General features: G+C 34.0%; 2 protein-coding genes across 10 annotated transcripts in view; one reads left to right on the forward strand and one right to left on the reverse strand.

Annotated features, from left to right (window-relative positions):
- Positions 1-263: 263 nt before the first annotated feature.
- On the reverse strand, positions 264-4,997 carry LOC122539110 (myotubularin-related protein 14). 7 transcript variants are annotated; one of them, XM_043673756.1, is made up of 8 exons: positions 3,130-4,997; positions 2,752-3,049; positions 2,448-2,685; positions 1,760-2,079; positions 1,232-1,682; positions 987-1,169; positions 649-915; positions 264-577 (listed from the first exon to the last, which is right to left on the reverse strand). In XM_043673756.1, exons 1-8 carry the CDS (start codon positions 3,250-3,252, stop codon positions 409-411), a joined length of 2,049 nt encoding a protein of 682 aa, XP_043529691.1. In that variant the 5' UTR covers positions 3,253-4,997; the 3' UTR covers positions 264-408. The 7 variants fall into 7 exon arrangements, with proteins under 7 accessions (XP_043529691.1, XP_043529689.1, XP_043529687.1 ...); XM_043673754.1 differs by having other exon boundaries at positions 2,448-3,049; positions 3,130-4,447; positions 4,592-4,996; XM_043673752.1 differs by having other exon boundaries at positions 2,448-3,049; positions 3,130-4,162; positions 4,258-4,996.
- A 1,020-nt stretch (positions 4,998-6,017) lies between these two features.
- LOC122539108 (IQ motif and SEC7 domain-containing protein 1) overlaps positions 6,018-13,779 on the forward strand; it is a 118,406-nt gene continuing 110,644 nt past the window's right edge. The window contains exon 1 of one of the 3 annotated variants that reach the window (XM_043673750.1): positions 6,018-6,655. In XM_043673750.1, coding sequence (XP_043529685.1) covers positions 6,426-6,655 — 230 coding nt within the window. In that variant the 5' untranslated portion in view covers positions 6,018-6,425. The remainder of the gene's footprint in view (positions 6,656-13,779) is intronic. The other 2 variants (XM_043673746.1, XM_043673751.1) reach the window with 2 other exon arrangements.

Raw genomic sequence — 13,779 nt, forward strand, 5'->3', positions numbered from 1 at the left:
TTTTTTAATAATTACTATCCATCTGTACTAATAATAGTTTTATACAGATGGTAGTGGTAAGTACACATATATGTATCGTCAGTGAATCGTAAAGAAAAAACCTAATAACACGCGCCCGCATTTACATATACATATATATATATACACATATAAATATTTTATATATATATATATATACACAAAAATATCAAATCTTTATTCATATTATACGTATACACGCTATTCTTTTTCTTTTCTATATAACAACGCATTATTCACATAAATGACAATGTACAATTGTTTTATTTTTATTGTATAGCACTTTATAAAATCCTAAACTGAGTCAAAGAATTGATAATAATAAATTCATAATTGGGGAAGATAGGAAGAAAGGAAAAGGAGAGAGAGGAGAAATTAATAATATTATAGTCATAAGGTTGTGCTTTCTGACGAAAACATTCCAGTAAAGGTTTGAAACATCTGCTTAAGATTACCTGGTGTGGAATTTTCTTTCATTTGAAATCCAATCTGACTATAAACGGTGTAAAATGTATTTCTTAAAAAACATAACCTGTCTTTGCGGTTGCTAGAACAAAAACTTCAAATATACATGGAATTTATAGTTCCTTTGTAACTCCTGTTAACAGAAAAATATCTTGTGATACTTACTGTGTCACTGACTCTCTCTCTTTAAGCTTTCTGGTCGAAATAGAGGGCTCAATTGTCGGTTGTTCTATAAGCGGTTGTCCAGTAGTAGTCGCAGAATCGGTTAAACTTCCGGTTTCGGTAACTACCTCCCATGAGCCAGCAGACGTGGTGGATTTGGTTCGTTGTCGACTTCCAGGTACCACGACGGGAGGAGTCTGATCATGTGATACAACTAATTCGTGAGTAATTTCTTCTTCGAACAGAGAAGACGACAATGATGGCGGCTTTCTATAAAACCAACCCTTAAATTAATCGAAGAAAAATATATAGTGTTAGATATGATAAGAAAGTATATGTACGTAAAACTGAAGTCTTTTAATTTTGAAGGGGAAATATTCCAAGTCCAAACCATTTTCGGTAGTGGTTCATCTTGGTCATCTCTGCTATTTTTGTTACTATTAATAAGTTTCAGAAAAGGACTTTGGTCCTCTGTCTCCAGTTCCATAGGAAATATGGTTTCGAACTCCAAATCATGCTTAATGCTAAAATTGATGCTAAAGTCTTCATCACAAAAGTGTTATATATGATAAGAAAGTATATGTACCTATCACCAAATTCTTCAGTTTTTGGGGGTGAATTAGTCGAAATTATGTCCGCTGATGAATATTTATTTTGGCTATCTTTACTATCTCTGCTAGCTCTGCTATTTTTGTTACTATCAGAACCACTCGCACTAATACTTGGGTCCTCTGTCACCGGTTCCATATCAAATATGGGGTGCTTTATCTCGTCATCATCAGACTTGCTGTCACACTGGTAAAAGTCTTGCTTGATGCTAAAGTCTTCATCACAAATGTATTTTAAAAAATAAAAGCAAAAGAAGAATATTTCTTCTCCTTTGCTTAGTCGATCCTGTAAATCATGGCCAAACAACATCCAATCATATGCAATGGTATAGTAAAGCATCTGGTACGGGTTCAATGATTTGTGAATTACATTGTCAGCCCACAAGCTGAGTCTTAACAATGAAATAAATAAAGGTGTACGATCCCATCCTGCAAATATAGTTTAATTCTAATTATATTGCGTAATCGTTAAATTAAGAATCGTTCTTTATTAAGAAAAAACATACCCGAGATACAATGAATTAACATTCCGTTACTACTCTGGCTCAAATACCTTAATATAAGTTTTAAATAATTTTGAGTTAATACGAGTATATCCCATTGTTGATACTGATCCCAATCGATTTGTAACTGAGAAGAAATTCTATCTTCTGGCACATTGATTTCCGCGTCTACCCAGGCCTGAGACCAATCAAATATCAGATTGTCGCCGACGTAGTCATTCTCTCTAAATCCTTTAAAGAATTCACATCCAGGGTACGGCAGTGAAATTATGGAGAAGTCGGAATATCTACCGAATTTGTCTACTTTCTCCGAGGATGACACACTGGATACCGAACAAAAAAGCTCTGTTTAAGGTCTAAAAGTGGATTCATAAACTAAAAACTGATCATGCTATTAACTGCTATGAAACTTTATCGACTCTGTGAAGAATTGAAGTATTGCTATCCTAGTTTTCTTAGTTTTTCTTTTTTTTTTTTTTTTTCTTTAACTTGTGTCCAACGAATTTGACCACAGTAAAATTGATGACATTTCTACTATATTTAAGCAATAAAAACAGTTTAAGCTACAATATTATTTCAAAATTTGTCTCATAAGATATTTCAAGTAGTTAATAAACTGATCTTATTTCCACTGATATTATAAGCAGTGCTAAAGAATGAAAAGGAGAACCATGAGAATTGATTTACTTACTGAAATCCATACTTGACCTTCTTCTTCTCAACCATAAAATCAATAATAATTCCTACATTAAAAGTTTTCAGAAGTTTGATGTCCTTGTTTCTAACTTTATCAAACAAGTTCCACTGACTAGGTTGAGAACTACTCTCAGAAAGCTCAGTTTCATCTATTTCTTGCTTAGTTTCATCTACTTTCTCCTCAGTTTCATCTACTTGTTCGCTAATATCTTCGCTAGTAGATAAGAAATAATCTAGCCCACGTTTAGTATAAATTTCTGCTCCACCAGATAAAGTTGCTGATCTGCATATATGTCTACCTTTATACATTATTACCGGCAGTGGAAATCTTGAACGACATCTGGCAGCGTTAGCCTTTTTGATCAAATCCTTCAGTTTATTTATGTTTGCAAATTTATCCGTTACATCTTCTGTGCATGATAGTGACAGCGGGACATCAATAACTTCTGCATCCCTATATTTGTCGATTTTCTCCTCCTCTAAAATGATAAGATGGGTAGGATAGTGTGAACAGATATCACCTGTATTATTATATATGATAGAATATTTATAATCTACATCAATGAGACTCAGACATTTTTGGATGATATCTTGACTCTAGAAACAAAAAAAAAATATTTAACATCCTAAAGGAAAAAGATTAATCCATAGGAATGTTCAAATAAAAAAAAAATTACCACGTTGTCTGCTACTGTCGCTCTATAAGTGTGTTTTGAGAAGTATATGATAAGTTCTTTTAATTCTGAAATCATAATTTGTGCTGGCTCTGGAGATATGATTTCACAGACTGTTGTATCCATACTTTTAAATAAATTAAATTTTAATTTCTAAGGTGATCCTAAGTTTCTATAATTTTCTTAAGGATGCTTGTGAATTGTTAACCAATGTCTTGCACATGAGAGAAATAGCGCAAATACTGTATTTAAAATATACTACATCACAATTTATAGGTATTTTTTCTATTTGTCATGATTTCTCCTTAAGTTTAAAGGACATCACTTTTGATGTAAACATAATGAGATACTAAGGTTTACAAGAGCATTGTTTCAGTTATAAAATACATGAAAAAATTTAGCTTCAAAATACGTTGGGGATTTTATTTATTATAAAATAAAATATTGTTTATAAAAAAACTCATGTTTATCTTAGAAAAGTAAAAAGTAATAAAATTACAGAAGAAAGCACGATTCTTCACCTCAAAAAACGTTTCAATGTTTGTATTATTTTCAAATAAATATAAGTGATCAATATTGTTAAATAAATAATATACAGTTGCACCTTATATATTAACAGCACTATTTTTTTTTTCTTTTTTTTTTTTGAAAAATTAAATTTACAGTCCTTAGTTTGAACAGATATATATATTTTTTTTCTTTAACACGCGTATCATAATAAATAAAATAGTCTTAAATTTATAAAATGTCGTTTAACAAACTTTACTTTATACAAATTAAAGTAATGAAGAAAATTCGGTAACATCTCAATCATCAGTATTTGAACATCATATGCTGTATCTCATTAATTTCCGCAAATTCGGCAAATTCACACTTGATAGTTTCACTCTTCTATTGCTTCCTTTTATTATTATTTTTTTTTTTCTTCTTCCTCTTCTACATTTTCAACCGTTAAATTCAAATTTCGAACCCGTCGTGCCGCAAAAATTTTTCTCCTTTTTATTTGAAGATACAGCGGAAACCAAACAGAGGCGGTCTGTTCCGTTTACAAAAAGAATCGTTAAACAGAGATTTGAGCAACAATAATTGTAACAACGGATATAGAGAATGCTTTCGTTAGAGCGACTTAACCTTCAAATCGTGCACGCTGCCTTCATCGTAATAAACACATGTTTCATCCGTTGCCTGGACAAAATTCGTAAGAAAGAAAATATACATCCATCCAAATGGTAGTACGAACGTGAAAACAAAAAGTCTGTCACGGGTAATATCCATGGTATCTCATCGTCTTCCGATCTTGATGGGGATTCGACGAGATAACCTAAACATCACACCCGAGAAAATATGTTTCACGTTACACGCGTCGATTTGAATCTGTCCTGAATGTACTGTCATCCTTTTCCGCTTTGTTTGTTACGTTCTCTCGGCTGTACACCGAAAAATCTGTTATATTTTTATAGCTTACCGTTCACGCATCGCATTAAAAAAAAAATAGTTATTCAAACGACAAGAGAGCGTGCCTCTCTTTCTCTTTGCCTGTCGATTTGGCTATAACGTAGCGCAGTACATCGACCTTGATTTCTTGTCCTTTCACCCACGCAGTAATAAACGGGAAAAATAATTTCGGATTTTGTGTGAAACGAAAATGTCTCTTTTCCCTCGTACGATACACCAGCAGTGAAAACTGGCTGTCCGGTGGGCCGAAAGCACGAGGTGAAGGCGTAGAAAGATAACCTATTTCGGCAATGTGGAGAACGCGTGCTTTTACTGCGATACTCTTGCCAATTTTATACTTGTAAAACTTGATACAATCGTTACCAATGAATACAAAGTGTGGAATTCTTTTATCAGAAAAATTAGACTAAAAGATATAATATCAAAAAATATCAGGTTTTTATTCAATAAATTTTGTAAAACTTTCAGAAATATATATATATATGTGTATATGTGAATTTGTAATATTTTTATGAATGTATGAAACAAGTTCTTTTGAAAGCTAATAACGCAAACGTAGTATGATATAGGTTCTTTTAGATGTTGGTATTTTCTCAGTCTCAAATATTACGGTTTTTTTAAATTTCAAGATTTGTTAATTTCATTTTACATCGAGGAATACTGTTTATTACATATTCATTTATGCAAATAGTTCCAGCAAGTTCTCTTCGAGTTCTGTATTCGTTTAGTCATCAATGTAAAATTGAATTCATTCGTTCTGTATAAAGATTTGTATAAAATTTGTAAATTATATTGTATATATTTCCGCCATCTTTTTCTGATTCTAACTATCCAAAAATTTGAAAAGTTAGTATTCGAAAAATGATTTATTTCAATTTGTACAAATATAAACATTTTCATCGTATGTATTGATTTTAAATTTGAAATATTGTTCCATAATATTTCTCGTCAAGCGAAGAAAAAAGTGTAAATACCAATCATGAAACATCTATATAAAAACGTAACCTAGAATAATCTGTTTCTATTTGTCAATCGACAGGTTATACATGTTCAAATTTTCAAATTCTAAGCTTCTACAACAATTTCTCTGCGAAATATATCAAATTGATCCTTCAATATTTAAATAACTTTCTCTCAAATTATTCAAGATGCCTAATAAATTCAAAAATCATTTTCAATAAAAAATTGCTTGACGAATTGACTTCGGTTCAGCGCTAGGCAAAATTTCATTGTAAACATCGAACAAGAATCCATCCGAATAGGAGGTTATTCGAATGATTCGTCTTTAATAAACATAGGAATTCGTCCCTAAAAAAAAAAAAAAAAAATCACTATGCGAGATTAATTTGAATTTAAAAAATTCTCAATTCTGCCGTCAGATGTCAGACGCATTCCTGCCAGTCTGCGATGAACGACGCGGTGAGGGCACTCCTGTTCCAGCGGCGTGCGCATGCGCGGCCGTTCGAGCGGTTCTGGACAAACGATCCGGCGGAATTGGAACGCAGGAACGATCGTGAATCAGAACTGGCACTCCGGTTGAGAGGTGGCAATAGACGCAAGATGGCGAGTACGCGGTAAAACGGTGTGTCGCGCCGCGGTTGATCGTTCGTCGACTTTTTTTTCCCGAAAGAACAGAGCGTCTATCCTGCGTGATACTCGCGTTGGTTATGGGGACGGGGGCGTTGCTTGGCGTGGCGCGTGTTGATAGTGGACGCGCGTGCCATTCGTGATCGTCGTTGGTTTATCTTATCGTTGGGGGAACGTTGGCGGAGCACCAGTACCGAACGAGTTGCAGGACGAAAACGTGTGTGCGCGCGGGGCTCAGTGAAAGTAAACAAACGGTAATGAGTGCGGTACTGGGAAGTGTCGGTGACCCGGCCGGTCTCCTGGACCCCGACGTCGAAAGCATCCTCGAGGAGAAGAATCAGTTGATCAGCCGGCAATATGCAGAAATCGAGAGGCTGCAGCGTGAACTCTCGGAGGTCATCGGCGAGCGTGACGCCCTGCTATGCGAGGTGTCAAAATTCAAGTTCGAGCGCGAGATGACCGATCTCACACGTCTATTGGATGACAGGTATGTTCTTTTTGAATTACCTTCTTCTCAATCTATCTGCATTTGTTTTTTCGATTTATTCGATTTACGGAACGCGATTTTGTACCCCTATAACGTGAAGAACGCTGTTTGTAGAATGTGCGTTGTAAGTCCATAGATTCGAAGCAACCACTTAGCTGTTGCTTACAATTAGAATGTGCTGAACATATTGATATGTTTCTCTCAATTAGTTTACTAACCGAGTGTAATCGGTCCATTGAACGTAAAAAAATCGCGATAAAACTCGTCGATCGCGATATACAATGAGTCGTAGAAATATTCATATCTTTCTAGCTGTTGACTTGAAGTAATTAATATCTTTTCTATCTCGAAATGTTTATCGATTGAAAATGACACGTATCACTGCTATAAAGTAATAATACACAGTAAGATATTAGATTACGATCAGAAATGTAAAAATACCGTTTGAAATCATACGAGGAGCATACGTGATCGAGATTGATGCAATGACGTTTTCTAGCGTTTTCTAGCGGAAAAATTATTGATGCCGGTTACGTTGACGCGGTTACGGTGGCACATACATAGGTGAAGGTTTCGTAGTTATAATTCAGCGGGCAAAAGCATTCGCGTATCAGCGAAACGTGGAAACGCAGTGGCGTATAAATAATGGATCGGCGGCTCTTTGCTTTTCGTTTACTATGCTTTTCTCGCGATACTTATCGACGCTTGGAATTAACGTCTCCCGCGTACGCGAATTGTTCGCTAGTACGCGAAGGTTTCAAACGCATTCAAAACGCTTTGTTTCGTTGTAGCATTATGCGCCATTTTGTTATTTACATCATTAATTAAAGGTGTATATAAGGAATCGGTTTCTATTAAGTTTCTCTTCTCATTCATAATTTTGATAAATCACTAATATTCGTGATAAATACTTTAATAATAAAAAATTATCAACGTTATGTTCCTAATCATTGATTCTTTTTCAATTATTATTTTACGTTATGTAACATTCTAGATTCTATGAATTATTTACTTAACCGTTGTTTGTTTGGAAAGGTTATGTTATTAATAATCATTATTATTGTTTCACATTACAATAATAAAATATATTGCAGAATCTGTGAATTATTTAATGTTAAGAAGAAAACAAAAAAGGAATTCGTTAAGAGAGGTTATGCTCAGATTTTGGATCGTCGATATTTCCCTAAATTACCTAATAAAATGTCTAGATTTCCGAAAAGTATTTTGCTTGTGAAACTGAACAAATTTCAAACGCAGTACAATTACATTGCAAGATCGGGTATCGTAAATCGTAATCGATACTACGCGAATGAACGGCGCTGCAGTCGACGAATGTTTTTCAAATGAAATTTCCAACGATTACGTCCGTCTATCGATAACTAATCGACAACTTTCGATAACCCTAACGATTATTCGGAAGTTCGAAATTCCCGAACTCTCGATATTCGCTCTTCGACGTTTTACGACAAATGATCTTTTTAATTAATCGCGTCCGGTATTTTCGCGACGAAATAAACGACGGCGACGAATAGACGCACGGTCTAATGGAATTTCCCTGTCAAACTTTTGATCAAGTGGAGTTGTTTATCGGCCTCGTACAGCGCGTTATCGTTTCGTTACACGCGTTGCACATATTAAATATGCGATAATATAAATGAAGAAAACTTTGCTTTTGCCCGTGGAAGTCGTTATGCCAATATCGAGCAATTAAAATTGACAGGATGGAAATTGTTGAGGAAGTTGTAGCTTGTTCAAGCTCTGGTTGCTTCACCGTGCTTTCGTGCGATTTTTTTTATGACATAATATAATTAGCAAAAGTTGCATCATCGCGAATTTCTGCCGGTGGAATGTTACGCGTTAATTTTCCTTATTATTTTGTCGCAGTTGTACATCGCATAATTACGTGCTTGAAAAGAGTAACTTTGTGCAGCGAGCATTTTAACGTTTCAACAATATGGAATACCCACGCTATCCTCCGATAATAATAATAAATAGCTTTTAATGTTATTTCGTTGAGAATGCGAATCAAACTAATATCCACTTTGGCAAATTTCCCAAGTAATAATTACTAAAACGAAATCTGAAATTTTAACAGAAATCGTACATTTCTAATTTCATTTCAATTGATAATTGTTTTTTTTTTTTAATTGACATTTTAGAAGATTGAATATTTGCAATTTTCTCTAAATTACAAGAACGAAATAAGAACAGCTCGGATGTCTCGTAGCATCAAGGAAATATAGGTAGTCGATTGATAACACCGGCAACGTTATCTAAAAGTTGCGATAAATGGGGAAGCGTAGTAAGATTTTTTCCCTTCTTTTTTTTACGGATAACAGGGATTCATAGACGGACAATTAACCTTGATGCAGCCGCATTTTATTGATTATTGCGAAGCGAACAGAGGAAACCTCTCTTAGATTACGTTGTTGTTTCGCGAAATTGGGTCGATCGTGAAATCGCTCCACGTTGTCTAAAATCACTAGTCAAGCACAATCGATGCTTCGTAATACACGTCGGAAAAACTAACTGTACATTTCGATCGATTTCATGTAACGTGCGAAGTTTTTTCAGACAAGATACGTATCGTTAAGCACTGTCTTCAGGTTGTAGGAAATGATTGTGTTTCATCCCTATTCGAGACGATACCTCGTTCTTTCGGTTGGATCAGGTGTAATGAAAGTCTCTGTCTAGTAATTTTATTTTACTTTTGGGTAACTGGTATATTCGTAGAGGGTGAAAATGGTTCTGGGGACATTTAGGATTTTTATCACGTTAACATCGAATATTTTTGTATCAATGTTTGGATCTTTGGCTCTTCCAATCTGAATCTTTAGACTTTTGATTCTTTAAATTTTTGAATTTTTGAATTTTTGAATTTTTGAGTTCTTGAATTTTTGTACCTTCGAATTTCTGAATTTTTGAATTCTTAAGTTTGTGAATCTTCGAATTTTTAAATTCTTAGATTTTTGAGTTTGCGAAGCTTTGAATTATTGCTTCTTTAAATTTTTGAATTATTGAATTTTTGAATTCTCGAGTCTTTGAATTTTTGTACCTTCGAATTTCTGAATTTTTGGATTCTTAAGTTTGTGAATCTTCGAATTTTTGAATTCTTAGATTTTTGAGTTTCCGAATCTTTGAATTTTCGAATTTTCAAAGTCTTGAGTTTTCGTACCTTCGAATTTCTGAATTTCTGAATTTTTGAATTTTTAAGTTTGTGAATTCTGAATTTTTGAATTCTTAGATTTTCGAGTTTGCGAATCTTTGAATTTTTGCTGCTTTAAATTTTTGAATTCTTGAATTTTCGTACCTTCGAATTTCTGAATTTTTGAATTCTTAGATTTTTGAGTTTGCGAATCTTTGAATTTCTCTATCTTTAAATTTTTGAATTCTTGGATCTGTATCTTGCAATTGCCGAATCTTTGAATCTCCCTATCTGTGGAATAGCTGCGTTATTTTCAAGCTTGCAATTAATAAAACCCCTCTTGCCGATCGCTCTCGATTCTTTTTTGTTGGCCGAGAGTGCGACCGCCTCCTTTCCTAACTGTTTGATTTAAACACTCCAAATATTCAAATTTTATATGCGGGGGACGCGAAACGTGGTCGGTGGAGAGGTCCTAAATAAGACTCTGGTTCACGGTTGTGTGCATGCGAGGGCACACACCGAGCGATTTCTCACAAAGGCTCACGGGTGTGGATGTGTGAACTCGCAAGGTTAAGCACGCTTCCAGCCCCCGGTATCGTCCATCTGAAGCAAAGAAAAGAAAAATGGCAAAGAACCGAATCGTTCCCACAGGTTGAGTCAGGACGGATGCGACTGCAATTCGTGTCCCTAGTTGCGCTCGCTATTGCTAAAACTAATTAATCACCCGTCTTAACATAGAACAATTACCAAACCGCTTCTAGTTCTATCGTAGAAATTCTTCTTTTTCTTGAACGCCTCGCGAAGTATTCAAATATATTAAAAAATTGATCGATGTATTAAATGTAATGTTTGGAGCGAATACATATCGTGGAAATTTGACTCTTTCACGAACACTTTAAAATATTCAAATATGCTCAGAAATTTGCAATTATTATCCTACTGTATAATAAATATTTATAGGATGATATAATAATTTCTGAAGTGGATATAGAAATTATATCAAAGATACAAGAAACATCAGTATCAAATAAAATCTTCGTGCTCGTGGATCGTCGTATGATTTTTTTTTTTTTTTTTTTTTGTCACGAAGACTGCACCACGGTCTTTGTGTCTCGAGAACGATGCGCCTCGGCGGCAAAGGGTTAATAAAACGAAGGACGATCGAACGTCGGCTGACATTGGACATGTCAGAGAACTGGAGTGCAAAAATAAATAAATGCGTGCGAACGAGTGGCGAATGTGTGTCAAATTTCTCCGAGTTTCCAATCGTGGCAGGCCAATTACCAGGTGCGGATATATTTGGCGTGACCGGTTAACTTCGGTGTAACTTGCACAATATTGCAACCGAAAGCGTGTAATTCTTTCAACAGAGTGCGAGCAGAGTCGCCGCTAAAATCGATACACTCCCACTCCAGTCTGTCCGCGCCCGTAGATACATGTGCTCTCTTTCACTCCGCTCTTATCTATTTCCACTTTGCAATTCTATCGAGTCTTCTCGTTATACATGCACTTACATGTGTTTATCTAGTTCTCAGTAATATAATCACAAGTTCCCGCAATTTCATTCGAGTTAGATTCGTCCTAATTCTTCGTTTCTTCGAGTTTTACGTTTCTCTGATTCTATGATGTAACTGCGAATTTTTACAATTTTCGTTAGGTTAGGTTTTAGGTTAGTTGATCATGATGTTACGAACTGCTTCGTTAGTTCTGATTCCGATGTTATAATTATCGATTTTTGCAATTTTTATTTTAGGTGAATTGATTTTTAACGCCATTCATCTAATTAATGATATAATTCTGAATTTTTGCAATTTTTTGCTAGGTTAGGTTTTAGGTTAGTTGATTATGATCTTCGTTTGTTCTGATTCTGATGATATAATTGTGAGTTTTTGCAATTTTTATTGGACTGAGTTTTAGGTGAATTGATTTTTAACGTCATTCATCTAACTAACGATATAATCGCGAATTTTTGCAATTTTTGCTAGGTTAGGTTTTAGATTAGTTGATTATGATCTTCGTTTGTTCTGATTCTGATGATATAATTGTGAGTTTTTGCAATTTTTATTGGACTGAGTTTTAGGTGAATTGATTTTTAACGTCATTCATCTAACTAACGATATAATCGTGAATTTTTGCAATTTTTGTTAGGTTAGGTTTTAAATTAGTTGATTATGATCTTCGTTAGTTCTGATTCTGATGATATAATTATGAATTTTTGCAATTTTTATTGGGTTGAGTTTTAGACGAATTGACTTTTAACGTTATTCATCTAATTAACGATATAATCGTGAATTTTTGCAATTTTTGTTAGGTTAGGTTCGTTGTTAATTGACTTGTTATAGTTCTATTGATTTTTCGTTATTTGATACAGTTGTGAATTTTTACAATTTTTGTTGGGTTAGGTTTTATAGGTTAGGTTAGTTGAATTAGGTTAATTGTAATTCTATTTGTTTCTAATATCATTCGCTTAATTAACGATATAACTGCGAATTTTTGCAATTTTTATTGTGCTAGCTTTTAAGTTAATTGATTTTTAATATCAATTTTTAATGTTTATCTAATTATGAATAAAATTATGAATTTTTGCAGTTTTTATTAGTTGCAAGCTGATCAGATTAGGTTTCAAGTTGATTCTTCGTTTACATTTATGTTCATCTAGTAATATCCATAATATCACTATAAATTTCTACAATTTCAATTAAACTAGGTTTAAAATACAAAAGAATTTGTCTAGTAATTCATTTGATTAGCAAGATTATTAAAATTATAAAATCGTTGATACATGTATAGCAGAAATATAAATATTTCTCAGTGTTTGAATAGATTACATGTTTTTCAATTTGCAATAGTTTCTAATGTTTGTCGGAGTCGTTTCTTCTTCTCAACAGTTCCTAAAAAAAAAATCTTACAATTAGTTAAAAATCTTCCATCACTGAAAAATCTCGCGAATTCGCGAAACTTGAAAGCAGCTCGAATTTTTATGTGGATTTCGTCTGGAATATTGACGCATCGCAGCTGCGTAAATAAGTAGCTCGACTAAAACGCTGTCGCAAGTTCGATCGCGTTCGATGACGCTTTGATACATCATCGGGAACGATCGGCCAGCTGCCATCGGTTATTGGCTTGGCAGGCTGTTCATTAATTCTTGGAAAGTTCGAAGTTAATTAAGAGTATCGTGGCATTAGTCACGCGAAGTTGTATAGACTTGCGTCCAGAATCCAGCGATTCTCGAAACGAGCTGCCCCTGCGAAGAATCTCTCGATCGAAACTTTTCATATTTTCTCCTTTCCTTTCTCGACACTTTCCTTTGGCTCTGCTGCTAATTGAATTAATTGAATGAACATTAATTACACGCGATAGAAATTTTAGAGACCAGCAGTTGAAGGATAATATCGAAATTTCAATTTGAATCTTATTTGATGAAATTCGTTCGGGCGTGGATGATTTAAGCAAGGACACTGAGAGGAGTCTGAATTCTTACTGTTACAGAATTCTAAAAGTTTCCTAATTGTATGATTATGGCGTCTTTAATGGTTCAGAGATTGAACCAGTCAAGACTCTCAGATTAATAGCAAAATTTATAAATTTGTATTATATAATACAATATTTTTTTGCTCTACTAAATAATTTATGTCGTATTGTTTATATTGCACGTTTGAGAATAAAATAAACAATACTTACTGTTTCGTCATGCAGAATTCTAAAAATTTCCAAATTATATGATTATGGTGTCTTTAATGGTTCAGAGATTGAACCAGTCGAGACTATCAGATTAATAGCAAAATTTATAAATTTGTATTATATAATACAATATTTTTTTGCACAACTAAATAATTTATGTCGTATTGTTTATATTGCACATTTGAGGCTAAAACAAATAATACTTACTGTTTCGTCATGCAGAATTCTAAAAGTTTCCAAATTATATGATTATGGTGTCTTTAATGGTTCAGAGATTGAACCAGTTGAACTATCAGAT

The sequence above is a fragment of the Frieseomelitta varia genome, unplaced genomic scaffold, assembly GCF_011392965.1.
Source record: "Frieseomelitta varia isolate USP_RPSP 00005682 unplaced genomic scaffold, Fvar_1.2 scaffold_191, whole genome shotgun sequence".
Taxonomy (NCBI): Eukaryota; Metazoa; Arthropoda; class Insecta; order Hymenoptera; family Apidae; genus Frieseomelitta; species Frieseomelitta varia.

Excerpts from the sequence above, each read along its gene's own strand:
- LOC122539110 (XM_043673754.1), bottom strand. The coding sequence starts at position 3,252 with ATGGATACAACAGTCTGTGAAATCATATCTCCAGAGCCAGCACAAATT. Across the intron at positions 2,080-2,447 it reads AAGGTCAAGTATGGATTTCA|TGTGTCATCCTCGGAGAAAG; the intron begins GTAAGTAAATCA and ends TTCGGTATCCAG. Across the intron at positions 578-648 it reads GAGAGAGAGTCAGTGACACA|TTTTTGTTCTAGCAACCGCA; the intron begins GTAAGTATCACA and ends GTATATTTGAAG.